Source organism: Barbus barbus, assembly GCF_936440315.1.
Source record: "Barbus barbus genome assembly, chromosome: 11".
In the NCBI taxonomy this organism is placed as follows: domain Eukaryota; kingdom Metazoa; phylum Chordata; class Actinopteri; order Cypriniformes; family Cyprinidae; genus Barbus; species Barbus barbus.
In genome coordinates, this window is record NC_136739.1 from 4,528,560 (window position 1) to 4,555,716 (window position 27,157).

At 40.1% G+C, this 27,157-nt stretch overlaps 2 protein-coding genes across 2 annotated transcripts in view; one reads left to right on the forward strand and one right to left on the reverse strand.

Annotated features, from left to right (window-relative positions):
- Positions 1 to 7,298, reverse strand: part of LOC306876885 (uncharacterized protein) — a 60,844-nt gene extending 53,546 nt beyond the window's left edge. The window contains exon 1 of the mRNA XM_079428327.1: positions 7,034 to 7,298. Within this exon, the coding sequence (XP_079284453.1) occupies positions 7,034 to 7,102 (69 nt within the window). The 5' untranslated portion in view covers positions 7,103 to 7,298. The remainder of the gene's footprint in view (positions 1 to 7,033) is intronic.
- Positions 7,299 to 7,332: 34 nt separating this feature from the next.
- LOC306877095 (uncharacterized protein) overlaps positions 7,333 to 27,157 on the forward strand; it is a 72,024-nt gene continuing 52,199 nt past the window's right edge. The window contains exons 1-3 of the mRNA XM_079428633.1: positions 7,333 to 7,511; positions 7,964 to 8,076; positions 8,160 to 8,211. Coding sequence (XP_079284759.1) covers positions 8,036 to 8,076; positions 8,160 to 8,211 — 93 coding nt within the window. The 5' untranslated portion in view covers positions 7,333 to 7,511; positions 7,964 to 8,035. The remainder of the gene's footprint in view (positions 7,512 to 7,963; positions 8,077 to 8,159; positions 8,212 to 27,157) is intronic.

Genomic DNA, 27,157 nt, shown 5'->3' on the forward strand with positions numbered 1-27,157 from the left:
GAAAAAATGACAGTTCCAACCAGAAAAGACTATTACCCGTAAGAACTTCACGGACCCTAATTGCATGTTTGTTTCTGTGTCAGCATGCAATTACAGAAAATCAACACAGAGCATGTGCTATGTGCCTGTAACGATCACAAGTTACAAGAATTAACTTTTAAGTGTCTAAATTTGTATTTTGTGAGAGTTATTAGAACTCTCAAAGGGGGAACTGTTGTATTACGAATTTATTAAATGTTTAATTTAGGTTCCAATACAATAGTATATAAACTGAGAAAGTTTAGTAGACAGAATTTAGCATTTGAGGCATAGATGATGATATTCAAAGAAGATTAAGTCAAGCAATCCAGGTGTCTGACATTAACCTTTTGTCTTTATGCACCTCCTGAACAGTGTCATTGTCCCAAGTTAAGCTATGATAATGTGAAGGTATGGGTGATACTGTCAGGCTGATTAGCACCTATGCATTTGAATCACACTGTTATGCTGATGATGTCAGGGCTGGGGAAATTCTGGTAATGGGCCGATTCCTGTACTGCATTTGCATGCTTTGTTTAGATTGTCTCCACCTCTATGTATCCCTCCCCCTCGAAAGGTATAAACTCTACTGTGCTGAGATATAGTCAGACTTGGATGACTACAGCGACGCACAGCGAGTTCTCAATAAAGAGTAACTTCTGCTTGAAAGATATCCCAACGTCTCCTGGTCTCTGCTTTGACGAAGGAAAAGTTTCTAACATTAGGAATATTCTTCACCCCTTCTATTCGCAAGAAACTGTTGAAAGAGTGACGTTCCAATTTTTAGTTGTAATAAACGTCTTTTTAACAAATATTCAGAGATCTCTCAAGAGAGAAAACAAACACTTGATTTATGCTGGACCACACATACGGTAGCCTACAACTAATAGTGAATTTTGCAATGCTCAACATTTCCTTTCTATCCATTTCACCTAATAGTCTATGTAAATTGATTGAGTTCGAGGTGTTTTCCCTTTATAGGAATTCATTTTTTTTTTTAGAGATTCCACTCACTATTTAAGCATATTTTTAGAAAACAAATACAGTTTTATTTACTTCCAGATGTTTCCAATGAGCATGAAAACCTGTCTCCAAAACAAGCCAACAACAACAAATGGTTACACCTTTTGGTGTTTGTCTCACACAATACAGAGCAAAAACAATATTATTCTCAGGGTTATTGTTGTTGTAGTTGCTTAAACAATGTTCACAAGCCTGACTTTTACACCACTCACAAATGGCATCAATTACAATCTAAGGCTGAGGTGACAGATAGAGGCAGCTGTGGCTGGCATATTATTGGTGTTGCACTAAAAGGTGCTGAGAGATTATAAATTCATTGTCAACATCTGGAGTATACAGCCTATTCAGTATAGCTATGTGACCTACCAGTTTAAATCAAACTGGTATGCAATGTGAAAATCCATCAACAAATTCCACTGGAATACAGTTGGAATTATTGTACTTTGCAATGAGGAAACAGTTATACTTAATACAGATATACTCCTGCAAATATCTGCAGTATCAACGATAAGTTTACTCATCCAGCAGATGTGCCTGTATGCATTCAGAAATTCCACAAAATCACCAGATGTAACACCTTTGTGAATCCATCATCATCACAATAAATCATCCTGCTAGGTCTTGTCACCCAGATACCTGTCACTTCACCCTCGCTCTGCACGTGCTTCACACTGAGAACTGTCCACAGCCACTCCCCCAATAAAAACAAATGTCAGGAATGAGGCCGGGATCCAACAGCAGGTGAAAAAATCTAATTTATTGAAAACGAAAACAGAAAAGACTCAGTCCCAAAAAATCAGCTGGACGGTATAACCGCAGCAAATAGTCCAGAAAAAAATCAATCGTGCTTAGCGTGAAGACCAGACCACTTCAGAAGCGCCAACCGGGCAGAGTGGCGGCGAGACGGCAATAGCCAGCCGCCGCTGAGATCCAGAGCGAGTGCAGGGCGCGAGCAGAGGGGAATCGGGAGGGACTACAGAGATGAGGCGGGCATACCGGCAGAGACAATCCAAGGAAGAGAGCCGACCAGAGTCCTAGAGAAGCAGGCGTTTGTAAACAGGGAAAGATGCAAAAACCGATGCGCCAGACCGACAGGACTAGAAAAATAAACAAACAAAAAGGTCAGATACACAACTGGCAGCGAGATGAACTGAAACATTCAGACTAACGCATACGGACTGACATCAGACAACAAACCAGAGGGCAAGATAAAGGGAAGATAATGAGGATGAGATAGAGTGCAGGTAAGGATGGGGAATTAGCAAACAGGATAACAAGAGGGGCGGAGTCAACCACACGATGACAGCGGAGCACATGGCAAGCTGTCAAAACAAAAAGCCATGTGCTCCAGGACAACAAAACCAAGACAGCCCCCACCGAGATCGTGACAGTACCCCCTCCCCCAAGGAACGCCACCAGGCGACTTAAGGGGGGGGGTCTACCTTGTCTCCGGCGGAAGACCTCAATCAACGACCGATCCAGAACGTCCCGAGCCAGATTGAGACGATGGGAGAAATATGCACAGGGATGCACCTTCCCATCTCTAGGAGAACGTTGAGACAAGACTGCGCTACCCCGACATCAGAGGCGTCCACCTCAACAATAAATTGCCGTTCGGGATCTGGAATGGAGAGAACAGGAGCAGAGATAAACCGGGACTTTAAGTTATCAAAGGCCTCCTGAGCCTGAGCACTCCAGGTGAATGGTACCTTAATGGAGGTGAGCGCCGTTAAGGGTGCAGCTACCAGGCCAAAATTCCTGACGAATCGCCGGTAGAAGTTGGCGAACCCCAAGAAACGCTGCAGGGCCTTCCTAGTGTCGGGTACTGGCCACTTGGCAACAGCCTCGACCTTGGCCGGATCCGGCTTAATCTCCCCCTCTGAGACAATAAAGCCCAGAAATGAAACTGACTTGGCACGCAACTCGCACTTCTCTGCCTTGACATAAAGCTGGTTCTCCAGCAGCCGTTGGAGGACTTGGCGCACATGCTGAGTGTGTACCTGAAGGGATGGAGAAAAGATGAGAATATCATCGAGGTACACAAAGACAAACCGGTTAATCATGTCTCCCAGCACGCTATTGACCATGCCCTGGAAGACAGCAGGGGCGTTAGTGAGCCCGAACGGAAGGACCAGGTATTCATAGTGTCCCGTGGGGGTATTGAAGGCTGTCTTCCACTCATCGCCCTCGCGAATGCGGACAAGATGATAGGCGTTGCGGAGGTCTAACTTAGTGAAGACCTTGGCTCCCTGCAAGAGTTCAAAGGCAGACGACATTAAAGGCAAGGGGTACCTATTTTTAACAGTAATGTCATTCAACCCACGGTAATCAATGCAAGGACGCAGAGAGCCATCCTTCTTAACAAAGAAGAACACGGCACCAGCAGGGGAAGACGAGTGGCGAATGAGTCCGGCTTTTAAGGATTCTTGAATGTATTTGTCCATAGCCTCTCGTTCAGGACCAGACAGGGAAAAGAGACGACCCCCGGGGCGGAGAAGTGCCAGGAAGCAGATCGATGGCACAATCGAACTGTCGGTGGGGAGGAAGCGAGGTGGCTCGGGACCTGCTGAAGACCAGCCGCAGATCCAGGTACCCCTCCGGGACCCCGGTGAGATCCGCTGCCTCAACCTGCAACACAGGATACACAGACACAGGAGGAGAAGCAACACCTAGGCAGCACGTATGACACGATTGACTCCAAGACATAATCTGACTGCGGGACCAATCTACATGAGGGCTGTGCTGAACCAACCAAGGATGCCCCAGAACAAGACTAGCATTATGGGACTCCATGAGGAACAACACAACCGACTCGTGGTGATTGCCCGACACAACAAGACTTACACAGGGAGTGGTGTGGGTGATAGTGGCTACAGGCTGACCAGAGAGGCCCCAGACAGTGACAGGAGAGGAGAGGGAAATGGCCGGAATGCCCCACCTCTTAGCCGTGCTATAGTCCAGAAAGCTGGCTTCAGCACCCAAATCAATAAGAGCCTTGCAGGAGTGAACAGAGTCTTGGTAAGTGATGGTGGCAGAGAGCTGGGTGCGAGACTTAGGGGAGACTAAAGGAGAAACGCCCACCAGGACTCCCCGGTTAACTAGTGGGCCTTGGCTTTTAAAGGACAAGATAGAGCAACGTGACCCGGCTTCCCGCAGTAGAGGCAGACCCCCCCGAACCAGCCTTAGTTGTCTCTCTCTGGCAGACAATCACAGACCCCCCAACTGCATGGGCTCGGGGTCAGGCAGGGGTGACTGAGGTGGTGGATGGTCCTTGAAAGGCTGGGCTTCGTCCAGAACCCAGGACGAGCGGGGAGCCAGACGTCGTTGACGCAAGCGAAGGCGGCTTTAGACACGAATGGTCAAATTTATAAAGCCCTCCAGGTCCTGTGGTTGGTCGTGGGTGGCAATTTCATCCTAGATCTCGTAGTTAAGCCCCTCCCGAAACATAGCTCGCAGCGCCCCCTCATTCCAATCGCAGGAAGCTGCTAGAGTTTTAAATTGGATGGCATATTCAGTCACGGAACGGACTCCTTGACGGAGCCGTGCTAGTTTGGATGCAGCTTCATCTCCTCTTACAGAGCGATCAAAAAGCCTTGTCATTTCACAGCGAAAATCCTCGAAATCATTGCAAAAAAGTGCTCCTGCGTCCCATACAGAAGTTCCCCACTCGCGAGCCCTGCCCGTCAGCAGAGTAATGACGTAAGCAATCTTTAACCGTTCTGTAGCATATCGGCGTGGTTGCAGCGTAAAAACGCCCGACATGAATTCGGATCTCCATCATATAAGGGCGGGTTGTTGGCGTGCGGCTCGGGCTCGCGGTGAGAGAGAGGCAGGGAGGCTGCTGAAGCGGAGGACAAGAGAACATCTTGTTGAAGTTCACGGAGGCGGCCGCTTAACTCAGCTACCTGGGCCGTGAGGCTTTCGACCTCCTGAGCTGTGGACGAGTGGCTGGCTTGGTGGCCGAGGAGGGCTCCTTGATGAGCAATGGCCGACCGAACAAACTCCTCACCCGCTGGATCCATAATTGGTCAGTCCGTTCTGTCAGGAATGAGGCCGGGATCCAACAGCAGGTGAAAAAATCTAATTTATTGAAAACGAAAACAGAAAAGACTCAGTCCCAAAAAATCAGCTGGACGGCATAACCGCAGCAAATAGTCCAGAAAAAAAAAATCAATCGTGCGTAGCGTGAAGACCAGACCACTTCAGAAGCGCCAACCGGGCAGAGTGGCGGCGAGACGGCAATAGCCAGCCGCCGCTGAGATCCAGACCGAGTGCAGGGCGCGAGCAGAGGGGAATCGGGAGGGACTACGGAGATGAGGCGGGCATACCGGCAGAGACAATCCAAGGAAGAGAGCCGACCAGAGTCCTAGAGAAGCAGGCGTTTGTAAACAGGGAAAGATGCAAAAACAGATGCGCCAGACCGACAGGACTAGAAAAATAAACAAACAAACAAGAAGGTCAGATACACAACTGGCAGCGAGATGAACTGAAACATTCAGACTAACGCATACGGACTGACATCAGACAACAAACCAGAGGGCAAGATAAAGGGGAGATAATGAGGATGAGATAGAGTGCAGGCGAGGATGGGGAATTAGCAAACAGGATAACAAGAGGGGCAGAGTCAAACACACGATGACAGCGGAGCACATGGCAAGCTGTCAAAACAAAAAGCCATGTGCTCCAGGACAACAAAACTAAGACAGCCCCCACCGAGATCGTGACAACAAATGTCCAGTATAGCTTTCTCAGATTAATCTGTATCCTAATGCAACCACGTGCAGGAGAAAACTTGGCTTGGGTAAATAGTTTAGTGGAACTCATTCATAAGTTATACTAATTTCTTAGATGAGCAGTAAAATGACTTTAACAAATAGAAAACAAAATCCAGATTGCTAAGAATAAGTTTACAAAAGTTTGTGTTAACCATAGCAATGTGCACACAAGTGTAGCCAAGTTTGTCCACTGTTTCCCACAGTCTAGCCAAAGAAAAAGTTAGATGGAGACAAACATGGTGTCCTAAAACAGTCTCACTGCTGAGGCGAAACATAGTGACACATTCTGCTTGTATTTCATAGTACAACAGTGAAATACTTTAAAAATGCCTCATTTCAGGACAGGTTTTCCATAAGTGTCACAAACAGATCAAATGCAGGTGTAACTATAGTAACATTAATGTCTTATTGAATATTTATGTAATTCTGTTGTGTTGTACTCCACAATGCATATTGCGTGTTTTTTTGTTGTTGTTGTTATTAACCCTATTTTATTTTATACTTTTTTTCTCCCCAGTGGTTTTATTTGTTTTGTCATTTTTTTTTATTTAAAACAATCATGCCAATAAAGTACTTTGAAATTGAACTGAGAGGGTGGGGTAGGGGTGAAGGAGTAATACAACCCTCCCACAAGACCAAGATGAGTGGCAAATATAAACTGTGAAGAAAAGCCACTGTACAAATTCACTTCATGACAATACATCAAGATACTAAGGCATCATAAGTAAGATCTATGGAAACTCGTCAAATTCTATTTAAATTCGAACAATTTGCATCAAACTAATAAAACAACCAAACCAGCAAAAGCGCATGTATCTACTAAACTGTCAAAACAGCTGTCGTGCTATAAATTGTGTGAATATACATAATGCCTTTGACAATTATGTACTAGAGACCATATTCATTATTTTAGTTACATCATAGAAGTCATAGGTTGGCTATTCTTATCTTTCTGCATGCTTAATTAGCATTTTTGTTTGCTGTTTGCTATAATCTAACGACAGATTTGTCCTTAGAGTCACTAAATTATATCCCAGCCTCCAAGTGGAAATATTCTCACGTGAAATCTAAAGTGGAACTTGAGCGCGCGCAAGTCAATACGCACTTCTCTGTGCGCGCGACTGAAGACATAACGGAACCTTAATTATGTCCAAACCGACGACATTACTAATAAAACACACATACCTTAACATAACTTCGTTTTTAGTTGGACTTACCTTAGCTGTACTCTTGTCTATACTCAAAGAGACTGTGAGAAGAAAAACGGTGACACATGGAAGCTGCATCTTCACATCTATCAATAATGTCCAAATGGCGGATGATGACGGATTCTTCTCTGTTTCAAGCAATTCTTGCCTCTCTTCTTCCCGAGCTTGAACTATACGTTTGTCTGCATCTTTGCTCTAAACGTTATGTGGCTGTTGTTGAAACAACCTGATCTCATACAGGTAGTGTTGAAAGTAATGTCTTGTAGAAGAGCCCACCACACCCCCTGTCAGTACCACGACCACCCAACAGTACGCACCAACACAACCCTGTTTAGAACAACTATCACTCGCATTTAATTTAGGGGAAGTTTCAGTCTTGGAGATCAGTAATTCCCTTAAAACAGCTTTGGCAAGGTGGATTTTAGGCGAGACAACCGACTTTCCCAAAGCGCGAACGCATCGGGATTGAGCGCGTGCGAGATCTGAGGTAAACTTCTGCCGTCACTTCACCTTCAATAACAGACTAGAGCTAGTGTACGATTAAATATATCGAGCTTAAATGTGTGATATTGTAACTAAAAGCGTTTAAATAATAAGAAAATATATTGTTTGAAGTTATTTGACACATTAACAAGTCGTACCATGTGTTTTTGGAACATGTTAATTAGTGTTTTAGCAAGTCTAAGAAGCTTTTCTAAAATACGAATAGCTACTGTTAGTTTGACCACCTTGAGTTAGTATATTTGCTACTGGTCCATGATGGTCTTTAGGTTGGACCAGATGGAAACCAGCTAGCATGTTCCAAAACAAACTGTAGGATCTATCAGCATGGAACGTGAGATCTACAAAGATACCAGCACATATGCTTTAAATATGAACTAAGAATACACTGCTGTTCAAATAGGCTTAGAACAGTGAGAATTAACTTGTAACTTTCAGATCATTGAGTATGCAGTAACAGGATACTGGAAACTGGGCAGAAGGAGAGATTTCATCTGTTTTCTGGCTCGCATGGAGGGTGAGAACCATCTACAGCACTGGAACACATTAAGGTAAAATCTGTTGTTTCATTGTGTTGTAGAAGCATGTGTTTTCCCTTTGGACACATATTAATTCACACTTTTTCATATTGCAGGTGTTTTCTGTTGTGCCTTGCTGTCCTTATCCTTACGACAGAGGTCAACGCAGTAAGTGTGTTTTTAATTTCACTATATTAAGTGTTCAAGATGAAATGCAGATTGTGGTGTCGTATTTGAGCCTCATTTATGGTGCAGCACATTGAAGGAGCCCCTGGATGAGTGGGAGTGTCCTTGTTTGTAGTACAAGTTTCTCATGTGCAATTTGCACGTGTTCCTTTCATTAAAAACATGTTTTATTTTCATTCCATTGTTATAAGGCTGAAACATAACCGTTTCATAGTGGTATAACGTCCCACATCAATTAGGTATGGTTGTTAGTGGTAATATAACCAACTGGCATCCCACAGTGAGAGATTAAACACTGGACTGAATTTAATGAAGAAAATGTGTTCGGAGTCTGGTTATGACAGTATGTGTGTATACACATCTGCTTATTATTATATTTTATTTTTAATGTCTTTTTATTTTTTGCCAATGATTTCTCCTAATGGTGGTGTTAATTTGGAAAACTATTAGTTTAAGATGCATAATGCTGCCTTGGGTGAACGTTTCATTAACTGGTTTCAAGTTCCTGGAATCGCTACAAATCTAATGTTAAAATGTACATTTCCAAGAAGACAGGGTTGTTAAATGTCATGATGAAACAGAAATAGCAACAGATCTTTATTTCCATATTTTGATGTATATCTGAGTATAATGGATTATTGAAAAAGATAACTTTTAGGATGGGACTTGGTTTTATTCATCGGTTAATGATTGAATGTTGAGATGTGGCCATTACACTCAAAAATGGAGGGAAATGAATGCAATATTACAGGGTTTAAAGGACGAGTTCACCCAAAAATTAAAATTTGTAAAAATGTACTCGCCCTCAGGCCATCCAAGATGTAGACAAGTTTTTTTTTTCTTCATCAGAAGAGATTTGTAGAAATGTATAATTACATCACTTGCTCACCAATGGATCCTCTGCAGTGAATCGGTGCCAAACAGCTGATAAAAACATCACAAATCTAAAAGTAATCCACACGACTCCAATCCATCAATTAATGTCTTGTGAATAGAAAAGCTTTTTCTGTAATAAACAAATCCATCAAGACTTTTTTTTTTACTTCAAACTGTTGCTTCTTTCTAAAATAGTCCTCTATCTATGAGATTGCTTTTTCAGTGAAAAAAAAATCATGTTGTCTTAATTGGGAGAGAAATATGCACAGCTCAAGCACTGTTTACGAGCAAAAACAGTTTTAAACAAATATGTTGATGGATTTTGATATGAGAGGGTAACAGGGGATGGCAATTGTCATTTGAGGACACATTATGGATTATGTACGGTTTAAAAGTTAAAATACCTCAATGAAATGCCTTTGTACCTTACAAACACGCAGCTCTTCACTTCATAAGATGTTAATTGATGGACTTGAGTCGTGTTGATTATTGTGATGTTTTCATGGAATGGATTTTAGGTTATTTAATAGGTGATCATAAACACTGTTATTATGCTTTGTACAGATTAATGGCTGCCACTGGACAGAACGGTAGTAGCTTTACCATTGGACAGCAGTCTCCATGTGTTATGATGCATGTGTGAACACCTCTTACAGTCTGAGGATGGTTTCAACATGAGAACATCTTTCTTTTCCTGATCCACATGCTGATATGTGTTTCTGGCAACCGCCCATCACCAGCAGCAAACACAGCAAGTTCAAAAGGGCTGATACTTTGCCAGGCTCCTGTAAAAGCTCCTTCAGCTGAAACTTCATTCTTTTAGCTGTAGATCTACCACCATATGCACCTTGGCACCTTGTTTTGTGAAGAAGAAGACATTGCATGCTGTATAAGGTGATTTTATAATAATATTTGGACTATGTCATAATTCCACTGACTCAGTTTAAAAGACATGTATACAATCATTCAGTCATTCTCATGATATTCTACTTTGGTTTGCTCTCAAGTTTCAGTCTGGTCCATTCCAAGGGTGTCTACTGATAGAAATATTCATTTTGATATGGCAGTTTGCAGTTAAAGAGGTCTTAATGCAGTCAGTGAAAGGTTTTCTCAAGTTTTACATAGTTTTAACAACACAGCAAACTGAAAACTATAACGAAGTGTCTATTTACACTAAGGTCAAATAGCCTGCCTTGTTGGCAAAGGCTATTTACACTAACTCCACCCACCAACGCGTGATTGGGTTAGTCAAGACTAAAAAAAGACACTTTTTTTGTATCAATTTCAATGGTTTAGATGGTAAGGCACGTGCTTTTTGACGCGATAGACCCAAGTTCGATCCCGCCTTTTGCCAAACTTTTTTTCTTCCTTTTCAAATCTCATATCGCATCGGAAAGGCATTTATTTACAATAAAAATGAAGGAAATAATCAAAAAGTTGAAAATAAAAGAATCGGGTAGGGTAAGGGTAGGTGTAGGGAGGGCTTTATTGTCCCAATAAGATGGCATCCATTTAATAAAAAACTATAATTTACACTCAATATGATTTTATTGTGTACTGTTTTATAATGTACTACAATACTGAGGTGCAGATAATTGCCACTATTTGCAATAAGTAGTATAAATAGCAGAAAATATTGCTATTTTAACATAGTGTAAATAGAATCTATAGCTATTTGCACTTGGTGTAAATAGCATATCGTTAAAAAATACTTTCACTTGGTGTAAATAGAATCCATTGCTAAGAAAATATGCTATTTGCAGTTAGTGTAGATAGCATCTATTGTTATTTGCACTTAGTGTAAATACCATACCGCTGCCAAACTATAAATGAGATGTCAATAATTGTGTACAGCCCTTTTGTATAGCCATTGGAATATAGAGAAGATGGTTAAAAAATTTGAAGAATTGGAAGTATGTTCATACTATTTTTAGATGCTTTTGTTCATTGAATGACCATTAAATTAAAGTATCATACATATATACAAACATACATAAAGTGTGTGTGTATTCCAAATCATATACCATATAAAGACTTAAGTATTGCCTAATTTAATGAACAAAAGCATCTGAAAATACTAAGAAAATATACTTTCACATGCTTTTACAGCAAGTGTTTTGCACAGGATCCTGTGAAGTGTTTCTGCCAGGGGCTCTTTTTACAAGAAGGTATTAATATCAAAATGCAAGTTTTTTTTCAGAGTTAAGCTGATTTCACTGAATAGAGAAAGAAAAAGCCTCCTTGTCTAAAGCCTTATCAGATTTTGTGCCTCCCTGATCAAAAACTTGTGACAGCAGTAGGCTGAGGCTGTGCATTATACTGGGACAATAAAAAGTGGCAAACTAAGTGACATTGACGGCCAACAAAAGGAGGCGCTAATGCAGTCTATTTTTGTTTATAAGAAACCGAAACTAACACGAAGTGGGCTCGTGATCACCAAGTTAACAGTTTTTTTGTCCTCTGCGTCATACAGAGTCAACCAATACCCCTTACTTGTGGAAAAAAATCACTGTAACACATGGCCATTAGTGCCTTATTGCTTCATTCTCAGTAGCTCTACTTCATTACATTTCAAGTGTTTACTTGGAACTACACTAGTCCATGGGCAAGTGCTGTAGAAACACTGAGTCATTGAGGCAGGAACATTTAGTTTGTCAAAAGTCCACATTCTCTGCTCAATGTGACATGCTCATAGCATTACACTAAAACAAGGATGTTTTCTCATTAGATGTTTAAGCATTCTGAACCATCGTATAATTTGTAATGGTTTTACTGGTTATAATGAAAATGTTATTGGTTGTATTGGTGTTATTGGTTGTGTTGGTCTCTGTTGGTAATTGGTCTCCTTCTATTGGTGGCTTTAAAAAAAAACACTAAATCCTAATGTAATATGTCCCAAAACACACTACAGGAACCATTGCTTAATGGTTTTAATGTTTAAAAGTTGATGGTTTGTAATGTTTGTAATGGTATTTGTAGTGGAAATCATTAGAATTTCTGTGATGGTTTCTATTGTTTGTGTCAGCAGGGTCACCAATGGGTTTTGTGATGTTATTTGCCATAAATGCGAAAGGATTGCTGTAATATTGTGAGATGGTAGCGGCTGTTTGTAGTTGTGGTGGGCCTATTTGGGAGAAAGTCCAGGGCTGTCTTTTTACTCCCAGTCCGTCCCTGGTAACTGTTGCCGACTGCTCTTCCTGACCCATTGTGTCCACTAGCACTGAAAAGTGCCATTGTCACTGGTCCAAATTTTAAAGTTGTTAAAAAAAAGCACTCAGCTTTAGGGTGAAAAAAACGAGTCTGGGGGCACTGAAGGGGCACTTACATCTTATTCCATAGATAACCCCAGTTTATCAGGCCTTATTTACATCCATCTCATTATTCCATGTATGCCGGACTTAATCTACACAATAGCATGTGGCAGGGTATCAACAACATCACAGATTTCAGAGGGAATAAACCAGCTACTGTGAACATTGCCGCCTCTGTACCGGACGAACTTAATCACTTTTATGCTCGTTTCGAGGCTCACAACACCGCCCACACAGAGCGCGCTCCCGCGGCTGTAGCAGAAGAGGCGAGCGCACTTTCCTTTTCTGTCGCAGATGTAACCCGATCCTTCCGACGGGTGAACATCCGCAAGGCTGTGGGTCCCGATGGCATCCCAGGCCGTGTGCTCCGAGCATGCGCATTCCAACTGGCCGGGGTTTTCACAGACATTTTTAACCTTTCCCTCTCTCTGTCTGTGGTTCCCGCATGCTTCAAAAAATCCACCATTGTGCCCATACCAAAGAAAAATAAAATCACATGCTTGAATGACTGGAGGCCCATTGCTCTGACACCCATCTTCAGCAAGTGCTTTGAGAAACTCATCAAAGACTACATCTGCTCTGTGCTGCCTGACTCACTGGATCCCCTACAATTTGCATATCGCAGAAACCGTTCCACAGACGATGCTATTGCCTTCACCCTGCACACTGCTCTCTCCCACCTGGAAAATAAGAACACCTATGTGAGAATGCTGTTTGTGGACTACAGCTCAGCATTCAATACCATAGTGCCTGCCACACTGGTTGAGAAGCTCCAGACTCTGGGACTAAACGGATCTCTGTGCAGCTGGATCCTGGACTTCCTGACAGGCAGATGTCAGGTGGTCAGAATGGGCAACAACACTTCATCCCCGCTGACCCTCAACACTGGTGCTCCTCAGGGCTGCGTCCTCAGCCCACTCCTGTACTCCCTGTACACACACGACTGTACAGCAACACACAGCTCCAACGTCATCGTCAAATTTGCTGACGACACAACGGTGATAGGCCTGATCACTGACAACGATGAGACGGCCTACAGAGAGGAGGTGAGAACCCTGACTAAATGGTGTCAAGAGAACCACCTCTCACTCAACATCGACAAGACCAAGGAGCTGGTGGTGGACTTCAGGAGACAGAGCAGAGAACACACACCCATCACCATCGACATGACACCTGTGGAGCGAGTAAACAGCTTCAAATTCCTCGGTGTTCACATCACTGAGGATCTCACATGGTCCGCTCACACAGATGCAGTGCTGAAGAAGACACACCAACGCCTCTTCTTCCTGAGACGGCTGAGGAAGTTTGGAATGAGCCCCAGCATCCTCAGAACATTCTACACCTGCACTGTGGAGAGCATCCTGACAGGCTGCATCACCGCCTGGTTTGGAAACAGCACTGCTGGCAACCGCAAAGCTCTGCAAAGGGTCGTGCGAACTGCCCGTCACATTGCTGGAGGTGAGCTTCCCTCCCTCCAGGACATCTACACCAGGCGGTGTATAAAGAAAGCCCGGAGGATCATCAGTGACTCCAGCCACCCGTCCCACAGACTGCTCTCTCTGCTGCCCTCAGGAAGACGTCTCCGCAGCATCCGATCCCGCACTAGCCGACTGAGGGATAGCTTTTTTCCTCAGGCTATCAGGCTAATGAACAGTCAAAACTAATATACCTACAGCATAATCCCACTTTACAGTATACGCACTGCACTTTAATCCCATACAGTTCAAACTGGACTACCAGTACACTACTGCACAAATACAACAATCTTTTTGCCAGCACCGGATACCATCCAATGCACATCCATGACATTTGCACATCCGGTTTATATATAATCTGCTGCATCTTCGCATATTACTGTGTGTATATAACGTAGAATGTGTACTACATACTGTGTATAATGTGTATCGGTAACTGTATGTCTGTCTAATAGTACACTGTGTGTACTGAGTATATGTATGTGTATATTACACATTGTCATCTGTATAAGTCTGTACGTATGTATGGTAATGTCTATATGTAAATTGTTTTTGCAGTGTCTGGAGCACGCTCTCAAGAATTTCACTCACGAAGGCACACGTGCTGTGGTGATGTGACAATAAAAGTGATTTGATTTGATTTGAGATCACTGTGAAGGGAGATCTGGGCTGCTCTGAAACATGACACACTCGTTTCTCTACTAAATGCCTGTCTGTGGATGTTCTCGTTGTTCAGTCTTACAGTAGCTCTCTGTGACTTTTTCGACTTTGATTCTTTTGAACTTGAATTCTTTGTAGTGTTTATCCTCCTCACGCATGTCCTTTCCCTCTTTTCATGTTGACTGATAATTTGTTTATAATTGTTTCCCTGAGGCTCTACAGACAGACCTCATGTAAAAAAAACTTTTCTCTGTTGCTTTTTCATTTTAGGAAGCTTAAAGGGATAGTGTATCTAAAAACGAAATGTACGGTATGTGATCTTGTACATAACCATTGACAAGGTCGGTAAGAGATTTTAGTGTTTTTGAAAGAAGACTGTCTTATGATCACCAAGGCTGCATTTATTTGATCCAAAATGCATGAACATATCATGTACTTTATCACTGTGATGAAAAAAAGCTGAAATTTCAGCATCATTACTCCAGTCTTCAGTGTCACATTCTACGGAAGTTCTAAGCGGCCATGCATTATTATAATTTTTCTGTCTTGTTTTCTCATGATCACGACTTAATTTTCTTGTGATCTCGACATAACGAAAGTTGTTTTGTCGTTATCACGACTCAATTTTATCTGTGTATTCGGCATGAGAAAATGCTATAGAAGCAGCATCATCGCAGCATCATGGATGATCGTATTCGCTTTTACTTTGATCAGGGACTCACTCAAACTGAAATAGCTCTGTGTCTGTCAGTGATTGACGACTTACACATAAGTGTTCGACACTTGAGAAGGAGGCTGTCAGGTCTGCAACTTTATCGTCGAAGACAATATAGCGACCCTGATTTGCTCACGATAGCTACAATTACGTCGTGAGAAAACGTTTTTTTCCGTTGAGATCAACAACTTTCGTTATGTCGAGATAACGACAAAACAACTTTCGTTATGTCGAGATCACGAGAAAATTAAGTCGTGATAACGACAAAACAACTTTCGTTATGTCGAGATCACGAGAAAATTAAGTCGTGATAACGACAAAACAACTTTCGTTATGTCGAGATCACGAGAAAATTAAGTCGTGATAACGACAAAACAACTTTCGTTATGTCGTGATCACGAGAAAACAAGACTTATAAAAAAAAATTATAATAATGCATGGCCGCTTAGAACTTCCGTAACATTCTCCTTCGGAAATCATTCTAATGATTATGCTGATTTGCTGCTCAAGAAACCAATTAAAAAGAAGAACTCTTGTTATTATGGAAAAGAGCTGCATGAAGATTCTTCTAAATTAATATTTTTTGTTCCACAGAAATATAACAGCATGCTTAGATTCACACAAGATTGAATAACAGAATATTTGTTTTTGAGTGAACTGTGCCTTTAAATGGTTGATTTGGACTGCTTTTTGAATGTGTAATAGACACAGACATCCCTTTTTAAGGTAAGATATTTGAACTAATTTCAGCAAGTTCCTGATTGCAGCAGCGTCAAAAACAAATATCAGATCATAATCAGATCCATGTATATGGCTTTTCTGACATAGTAAAGTTGCTTGGTAGCCCACCTGGTACAGCATTACACTTGTGATGTGGAACAGTTTGGGTAACCTATGAAACATGTGTCACAATAAAAGAGCTCAAAGACTTGTACAAGCAAGATGGCATGGTTGGTTTAGCAAATATATATCACGTTTTCTAACACTATCAGTTAGATTTGTGTAGTGTTGGTGGCTTGTTATTTTCAAACCCAATACAGCATTAAGTGTTTACCTACAATCATTGGACATTTCATTTCTGAACTGCCGTGATGCATACAAAAGTACAAAAATATTAACAGATTTATGTTCATAGGGCTCTATGATTATGATACGGAAAACATGTATGGAATTGCGGAATCCAGAAATAAAAACGGAATTTACTGTATAATGTCAATGTCACAAAATTTGGAATTTTGGATGGATATACTTCAAGGTAGATCAGTACACTTAAATCAAAACACATTATGGACTAGCATCTGTGAATTTTAAGGTGCATAAATACCATTTAAATATGAATCCTGCATGTTCTACGTGTCTATGAATATTGCAGAAGCATGGTTTTGTTTACTACACACATACTGAAGTGTGTGTGATGCTCACAGTGTTTTCAGCCTTTGCTGCCTCAATATATACATAAAGACATAAACATAATCTCTAGAACTGCTGAGAGTCACTTCATGAGCATTTTACTGTTTCTTTTGAGAAAAAACTATTGTCATTCCATATACAAACAGAAACCTAAAGGTCTTCACAGCAACCCATCAAAATAAAAATTCAGTTTAACTTGAAGAAACCATGAGAGAAATTAATATTTAATGAAATCATTAAAATGGAAAATTAATGGAAAACTGAATTTGGTAAAAAAATAAAACTGAATTTGAGTAGAAGAAAAAAAATTCATAGCACCTTAAAAATTTAATTTTTGTTAAATTTTGTTAATCTCTTTCACATCAAACTGAATGCGCTTTTAGCACCAATCACTGGACAGTGCACTTAGAAAGTGCTGTGAAATGTGCAAGAAGCAACATTGTACTGTAGGTGTTACTGAAGGATTTTTCACATGATTGTCTAATTAGTAAGAGGGCTAAAGAAAGGATTGTTAAAACAATTGCTCATATTGTAAACCAAAGAATTAAACTTGTAACTAATGGCTCCAAGCTATTTGTAATTCTTACTTGAATGAGATCGCAAATCATATGAATTGTTGAGGTGATATTACTTTTCTGAGCGACTGGATTTTTTATTTTTTTCTAGTCAATAATAAAATAGGTGAAATAATAAAATTTAGTGAAATAAATTCACTAAATAAAAAAACTTTATACTAAAATTTATAGAGGGACCTGAGTCATATTAGGGAGGCTAGACTATCAGACATGGGAGAGGGGCTTTTTGGCCAGTAACCATCTACAATGGCAACCACTCAGAACAACATAGACAAGCACTACATTTTCTTTAGAAATGTGAATCACTATGTATTTGGTTTGTCAGCTGATTTAAAAAAAAAGAATGGCTTTGTATTGGAATGTTTATTTTTTTGTGGTATTGCTCACAAGGCCTTTACAACTCTTTTCTCACAGTCTGACAATGAGAATGACTCACAATGCTTGGCACCTGTTCCGTATTCTCTCTGGTTATGACTAAGGCTGTGTTTGAGTAATAAGCATAGTCATTACCGCATACTATACTGCCATGCAAAGGCAAAAGACCGTAATGTCGATTTTTGTCGAAAATTACTTATTGATACTTTTGGGACATTCAAGACATCCTTTATCATGTACATAAGTATCTTGAGTCAATTTCGTTGTTCTGCCTTTTTTTTACTGTCCATTTAAGTCTGTCGCATTTTAATTACTGTGTAGACAAACGAATTAGATCGCGATCTACCAAACAGCTCCATATAACAAAGCACTGTAAAGACTAGACACCTTCGCAGCAATACATAATCATGAATAACCTTTAAAGTTTGTTTTCCCCTTTTTGTAATGCAGATTATTCACCAGGCTGTCCCTTCTATTTGGATGCGTGTGTACTTGAATGCCCTAGCATGTAGCATGATCAGTCATAAAATAAGTAGCCTAACAGTTCGCAATTAAATCCATATCCTACCTTTTCTTGTAACCCGATAAAATCAATCCATAGCACTGAACGTCGTCAGAGATATTTAATCCACACGCATTTCTGAGCATGCCTGCTTGCTGGCGTTCACATAAATCCACAAGTCGTTCTTTTAGGTTAGGCTATTTCATTCAAGTCAATATAAGCAATTATGCTATGTCTAGAATTCTTTTACGTTACTGAGCATAGCAAATAAATTTGTTGCAAAACAGCATCCACTCACGTTTAAATTTTTGTCTGCATGTTACGGTCAAAAAAATAAATTAATTAATACAGTCACATTTCTATATGCAATAGCCAATATGAGATACCCCAGGATCAGTAGATTTTATACAGGTGTTACTATAACGATTTTGTAAATGGTGATCAGCAATCAAATATCGATAAGGTGGAAGTTACTGCCTTTTGCCTTGGTGTGACTTCTCACTTTTTACAGATAATGCAAAGGCAGAGTACATTAACTTCAAAATAACATTTTATGTAGATAATTTTCATTACTAAAACATCTAATTGACAAATTTCAAGTTTCCTACCTATAATTAATTTGGTTGGACAAGTAAAAAACTTTAAATAAATTTTTTTAAGGTCTTTTTCCTTTGTAGGGCAGTATATACATTCCACTGTTTATTTTTTAAATAATATATGAAGCAGTACACATAATGCAACAGTAAACATTTCAAATGCATGTAGTGAGGTCATGTGATAATGCATGCTACATTGCATTTTTAATTGAACAATTGAATTGGTAACTGTCACGAATCCTGGCCATGCTCTTCCGTTAACTCGCCACCAGATGTCACTCACTCACCACATGGACTCGTACACCACACAGCACACTGTACACCACACAGCACACCACACGCCGAGTATTGTATAGCACTTATCACTCTCCCAGGGATAGCTACTTTACAGAGCCTTAGTGATAGTCTTAGTCTTGCCTTGTTTTTCTTGCCGTGTCTGACCCTGCCCGTGTTTCCTGGATTTACCCTTCGTCTCTGCCGTTTGGACTCTGTTCACTTCCCGTTTGGATTATCGCTCTCGTTTCTGGATTATCTCTCTGCCTTGCCCCTTTGGATACTGTTCGCCGATCGTCAACCCACGCTTGCTCCACGGATTGCTGCGTCTTGCCCTTGCCATACCTGTTTGCCACTGTCTGACCCTGCCTGTTTTCTGACCATGTTTTATAATAAAGCTTTGCATATGGATCTGCACGTCTCGTCAGCCCCGTAACAGTAACACAGCCCGATCAAGAAACTACTACAGTTTATGATTCACTTATGCTTTATGATGGCTTCACAGTCCGCTAACGTAAAAAAACAATTAATCATACATAAGTACTGAGCATGTCTGTGAGCAGACATTTTTTCTGCTGGCAAATTCACAATTCTTCCACAATCTGTAAGTGTTCAGAATCCTAAAGCTTGGCAGCTTTTCTAATTTGTTTCTTCCTGTGATAGCCCAGTCCTGTCCAAACTCCCCTACCCCTTCTCCCATCTCACTCCCCCAGCGCTCTGTCTATCTGTCTCTATCTCTCCTTCTTTCATCCATCCGTAATTCCTTGAAGGATTCCTATGGAATTTATTCTCCAGAGCGATTCTAATTGTCCCTCTGTGCAACAACCGGAACAAAGCCAAACCAGTGTCCATTTTCTCTGCTTATCTCCCCATATTTGTTTTCTGTTTCTTATGCATTTTCCTGCTAGGAAATGGATGGATATCACACACCTGGAAACCATTTTTTAAATATTTCTAATATAATAGTGAGAGGAAGCGAAGAAACAAGGACAATATCTTCAAAGGATTCAATCCTCTCACAGCATAAGCATAGGTGGAGTCAGTGTTTATTGGGATTGATAGCATCACAGTGGAACGGCGTTTAAACTTTTGGGGGAAATTAAACTGATAATGGCTTACGTTCACTTGTCTCTGCATATTAAGCTAAACTAAACTATTTTAACCTCAATATCTTATTGTCATCAATTGTTTGATTTCTTTTACATGTTCACTCTTCCACATACAGCATGAGCTGTGTGACCATTTTTGGTTTCTTTCCATAGGTTTTCTTGTGTTCTCTAATATATGAATCCATTAGCAGCTCCTCTTCAGTTTGTTTTGGATGAAACTGGGTTTCCAGAAACTTCCCTTTGGAGCTAAGTCTTGCATATGCTGTGTACAGACCCACAGCTGCACACATGAGAGGGCCAAAGGAAATTCCTTAGTTTCCGTCTGCTGGCTGTTTTGTTCAGCACTTATTCACTTTTGTCAGATGACATAGACCAGCCGTTATACCCCTGCAGTCTATTAATTATAACGTTATTGCTACTCTCCTTCACACACACACATATAGCTACACAGAGACTGTGTTAATGGAATTGTTCACTCGCTTCTTCCGTGGAACACAACATGAGAAATTATGAACAATGTTCATGTTGCTCTTTTCCATATAGCAAAAGCATGCAGTAAACAGGAGCTATCAAGGGTTAAAAAAAATTGTAAAACTCATGCTTGTGCACCATGTTGGAAGTTTTCTGAAGCCATCTTTGTGCAACAAACAGGCCAAAATAATTTTGGGGGAAACAGTAGCACACATGGTGGTCACGCTATCACTAGAACTTGTACTATGACAAAAGTCGATGGTTAATGATATCACTTACTGCTTTAAATATTGTTCAATGGTTTACATTGTGTTGTCACTCTAAAATAATTTTGTTAGATGTGGGATTTGAAATGTTTCTAATTGGAGACTAGAATCCTTTAAATGAAAGAAAGTTGAAATCCTTTGAGTTTGACAACTTAGTCTGTAATTGTGTCTTTTAAGTGAAATGGCAAAACAATTTGATGGTCAGTGCTATAAGTAGAGCTTGCTCAATTGCTCATGTTAATAACACTTACTGCTATGAATATCATTCAAGCTTTTAGTTTTAATTGTGTCACTCAAAGAGTGCTCAATCAGAAAATGGAGCTAAACCTCCTGGGAGCCAACACTGGGAACCAAATCCTGAGAACCTCAACATAATCTTGTTTAAATTAAAAGATTTACTGCTGTAAATATAGTTAAAGGTTTTACTTATAGTTTCATAAAGGCCTTTTGGCAGAAATCTGACTTGAACTCATAGCTCAAACCTGTCCTGGGGACCCCCACCACTTCATATTTTGTATGTCTTCTTCATTTAACACCTGATTCAACTCATCTCAGTAGAGATGGCAAGACATGCAAAATGGGCAGTGGTAGGAAGTCCTCTGGACAGATTTAAGAAGTACTGCCCAGTGTTAATTTTGGCAGGCATTTTTGATTTAGTCTTAGTCTTTATCTTGAGACGAAAATGCTTAATAGTCTTAGTCACATTTTAGTCATTTGAGTCTTTCATAGTTTTAGTCTAGTTTTAGTCATTTGAGTCTTTCATAGTTTTAGTCTAGTTTTAGTCGACGAAAAGTCATTGCATTTTTGTCAACTTTTAGCCATTACTTTTAGTCAAACTGCAGTTACCAACATTTATTTTGGTAGCTATTTTATATGTAGTATTCAAACAAAAATAGTCATTAATTCTTCTCTATTTAGACCAAATCAATTAAGCTTATGAGAAATTTGAATTTGGAAAAACTGGAATAAATTTAAATTTTTTGGTAGAGATATAAATTAAACTCATTTTTCAGATACAGTAGGTTTACTTAACAAGTATACATTTATTTAACATCTTTTGTTGGTTAACATTTATGACAGATAATTAGGAATGCTGTCCATTTAAGACGGAAGGTATGTATGTAATAGCCTACTGACATACATTCAGTTTTCACCCACCTGTTTAAGCTCACTTAAACCATAACCGACTGTATTTCCGTGAGATACTCTACATGAGAGACATGTGGACTGCTGTGTGTGTATTTGAGCACTGAGAACTGATCGCACGCTGTATGAGAACTGAAGAAGTGGAGCGTGCGCGAGAGAGAGCACTTCTATCAGCGCGTTTCCGCCTATCGCACCTTCACTGACTTTAAGTTAATGGACAATGAATTGTAACTCCCGGGAAAAACGGGACGTCTGGTCACCCACTCCCTAACCCTTCAGGTGCTGAGGCCATTGTTTCAGATCGCTAGTTCGCGTTTTGGTAGCCTATCCGTACACCGCGGCTGCCATGCAAACGCACCTTATCCAATGACAGAGACGCACATTTTGAAAGACAAGACAGTTAACTTAGCCTATAGGATGTATTTTGAATGTCCGGTAGTCCTCAAATAACATTTTAGTCCCGTCTCGTCTTGTTAATGAAGACGCGCATACATTTCGTCATAGTTTTTATCATCAGAAATTAGTTTTAGTTCGTCAACGTCTCGTCTTAGTCACAGAAAAAAGGTTCGTTGACGAATATTTTTCGTCGTCGTCTTCGTCGACGAAATTAACACTGGTACTGCCTAATGGCAAGTTCACACTGCACCTGATTTAGCCCCGATTTTCACTCGCGAAATCTTAGGCAAATTGGTAGTCATTCATGTGAGTGACAATCACGCAGTGTGAATTATCAAAGACGCGATCTGAGAAAATAGCTGACACTTCACTGACGGCTGTGAAATATTTGGCATACTAAATATCTGGACCTGTCTGCAATTAAAAATCCTGCTGTGTGAATTGAGTTCTGACAGAAAAATACATTGGCAATGACCTACAACCAATGAAAGAACAGGATACAGGCCAGAGGGAAGTTGGGAGAGGAGTTATATGAAACATAGTTTGCAGACCAGACAGAGTTGTCTGCAGTTCATCCGATTGTAAAGTCATGCAGTGTGTAACCTCCTGTCGCCGATTCATTGTGCAATGTGAACACACAACTGAATGCTACCCCAGATAGTCGTGCAGTGTGAAAACAACGGTGATCTGACGACTTTGAAAATCGTGCAGTGTGACCTCAGCATTAGACCACGCAGCCATTCTGATATACATTGGAAACCGCACCAGATTTGATGGTCAGCACTATTAATGGAGTTTGTCCATTGGCAAATTGTTTCATATTAATGCTGTGAATATCATTCAAGGTTTTACTTCCAGTCTTGTCATTCTACAAACACCTTGTCAGAAGAAAGACTTGAACCCTACCCTTCATTTGGAAACCATAATCCTTAACCTCCACAAATACCAATAACCCTTGTGTCTGGCACCTTAGGCCACATTTCCATTATTTTGAAACTTGGCCAGTACCACATTTCAAGTTAATAATAATGCTTAAATGCTTTACAAATCATTTTATTTGACTCAAAACACTCACTGCCAAAAGTGAACCCTGCCTCCTGGGAAGCTCAGAAACCTCAACCAGTGAGAATTGGGAAATCCCTGTCACTTTGGAAGAAGTGTATAATGTTTTTATTAACTCTCTAATTTCTACGTGATGTGACTCCTACTATATGTTTGGTTTTGAGATGATGTTTCTGTTCTATTAAATTCATAACAAAGATTTATCTCCATCTGCCTCTCCATCATGTCAATCACCACATATCATCTATTTGGCCTACTGTGCACATGCCATTAAAAAAGTCACAGGGTAAACATAGGGTGCAGTTTTTAGTGTTTTTAGCAAACTTTTTAGTGCACAGTAAAACTAGGGGTGTAACGATACACCAATGCCATGGTTCGGTTTGTTTCACGGTTTTGGAGCCACGGTTCGGTTCAGTTTGGTTCTGTTTGCTGTGGAGGTAGGGTTCATGGCATGGCACCAGGAATGCTAAAGAACACTAGATTCAGTTTTAACTTATAATAATAATAATAATAATAATTAGAGATGCACCGATGTATCGGCCAACAATCGGTATCGTCCGTTAAAAGCAATTTATTTCACTATCGGCCGAAAATCAGCCAATGATCAGGGCAGATTATATCCTGTCAATGAAAAGGCGGTGGAAAAACGTATCAGACCGCAACACATACTGTGAGTGAAGAAAATCTCTGTTGAATTTAGGGCTGTCAAAATTAACTTGACAATAAGGAATTAACAGTTAAAAAAAAGCTACATTAACCCTAATTAGTGGCAATTCTGCAACAAGCAGTTGTTTGCTTTTAGTTCGTTTGAGTTTTCCCTCTTTCCCTCACTTTCCTTCACTTTTAAATAGCCTAGTTTGAAAAAGCACTGTGCACATTTTACTTTCACTTTTAAATATGTGGCGGTTTCGTATCAATTGTTGTTTGTTTTTAGTTTGTTTTAGTTTTCCCTCTTCCCCTCACTTTCCTTTGCTTAAATAGCGTATAAAAGCATTGTGCGCATTTTAATTTCACTTTTAAATTAGCAGCAATTCGGCATCAATTGCTTGAATTCAATTCAAGCAACAACAAAATACAACGTAGAACATAGAACTTTTATCAACAAAATGAATAAAAATACATCATGCTATGCCTAATATAAAATAACAAATAACTTACACAAAGTTTAAATAGGTATATAAAACTAAAAATCAGTAAAGAATGAGGAGCAAATAATTATGAAACTTAGAAAGTTTATTAGCAAAACGAATAAGAATGTTTGGAGGGACAGACGACATACACCTTGATGCGAAATAATGAAAAAATTAAATATTTAAAATAAAATAAAAATCAGCAAATACTCTGGAACCAAATAAATGAGAAATGAATGTTTAAAAAAACTTCCATTATCACGTAGATTAATGGCAGAAGTCAACAGGCAAAATATTTTTAAAACAGTCGATTTTACATTTCGTTTTGAAACTCTTCCGCTCAACTCACTCTCCTCGGGTGATAAATTAAATCTGATCTGTGATGCACGACTGTTGTTCGTTTGGTGTGCTGCATTGAGCAGCCGCGTTCAGTTTTAATTGTAGTGTCCTCTACGCGCTTTATGCATGGAGCAGAGCATACGTTTTGGAGCAGCACAGACCATGCACTGGCACAAATGCGACCACATCAAATTTTTTACTCGCACATAACTATCGGTATCGGCATCGGTATTGATTCAAGATTCAAGATTTTTATTTGTCACATACACAATTATACAGAGTATAACCAGCAGTGAAATGTAGGTAAATAAATGGCCGATATTATTCTGAATAATAGATAGATAGATAGATTTTCTTTATCAATTTACTTCTATTAACTGAATTAAATCAACATTTGGTGTGACCATCCTTTGCGTTTTAAGCAGCTTTTGCCCAAGGTGCACTTGCACATATTTTTCCAGCTAGCTTTTTTAACCATAATTAAGTCATTGCACGATGACTGCCCAACACTGGTGCACACAGACTAACCTCACATTATATGTGCACTTTATAATAAACACAAGCATGCAGGTCCAGTCATGATAGTTTGTTTGTGTGGTCAATTCCTATCGCACAAATCCTATCGCAATTCCTATCCATTATGCATATACACGAGAACATATGTGAATCAGCAGAAGGTTGTGGTGAAATCTTGAAAAACTCATAAAGCGTGCTGGTATTCTGAGCTTTACAGCCCAGCTGCTGGTCGCACTCCCTCAGACATGTTAAACAGCACAGTCCTACTGAACTCCCACTGACCTATGTGAGGGTCACACTCGAGCACACACACACACACAAACATGCACACGCATACACACAGATCACATTCCACTCTCATAGCAACTCATTATAAAGTCCTTTAAATTGGCAGGTGGCATGGATACCTCCTCCAGCTCAGTCCATCAGGCTTCCTCTGAACCTGTCCACCTCCACCTCTACAGAGTAATCAAACACAGAAGTGTCATGCAAATTTAAACAGAAAGTGAATTTTGATTGTAATTCTATCAAATAACAAAAACAACAACAACTCTGTAACACTTTAGTATAGGGGCCAATTCTCACTATTAACTACACTGTAAACAAAAACAGAATAATAACAATTGAGAAAAATTAAAGGGTTACCCCCCCCAAAAAAATTAAAATTTTTCCATTAATCACTTAGCCCATGTCGTTCCAAACCTGAAAAATCTTCGACAAAACTCTCTGACCCTCCCATAGACAGCAATGTGATGAACACAATCGGTAAGGAGATCGGTAAAATAATCCATGTGACATCAGGGGTTCAACTGTAGTTTTACGTGGATATGCTGTATCCACATGGCGCAGCTGACATAGAACAGCATACGCTGTTTGCGTTCAGTGGATACTCTCCAAAATGGCGCTAGGGTAATGCGGAGGAGACTAATTGTTGAATAAACTCGTTATTTTTGTTTTCTTTGCGCACAAAAGGTATTCTCGTAGCTTTGTAAAATTACAGTTGAACCCCTGATGTCACATGGATTATTTTACCTAAATATTCATAAACTTGCTTAGATAGTTTGAATCAACTATCTGATATTCCGATTCACAAATATGTGCAAATGAGTGTGTTTTGTCGTTTAAAAACAGTTCTAAATGATCTTGATCATGATCTGTAATGTGAGATGGGCACCGCCATGTTTGTTCGCGGTGCAGTTCAGAGAGTTCTGTCAGTCGGATTTACATCACGTAAATTCAGCAATTTCTCGCGAAATACTTGTAAGTAAGTGGCGGGTGAAATGGGAGAAGAATAGAGTGAACTAGTTACTTACACTACGTGTATTTGATATTAATAAAATACGTCTGAAAATGATATTTGAATGGATTGTTATTGCTGCTTCCATAAACATCTGAGTGTATTTTACGAACTCTAAATATTGTTTTACTAGTACTTGTGTATTTAAATGTCTAAAGCATAAAATAAACGTGTGGTTAAAAACACTGTATAGGTGCGATTATATGACAAGTGAAGCGGCATCTCAGCTTCAGACAAAGCGCGGAAAAGCAGTTTGAATTTGGCAGTTATACAACGTCACCGAACGTTCTAAATCCCATATGTGGGACCGTACTCCCAGTGGCACAGAAATGAAAATCCCATATGTGGGACCGTACCGTTCAAAAGGTTAACATTGAAGTATACGGAGACAAAAGAACGCAAGTATCGATAACAGTACTGTTTGTCCT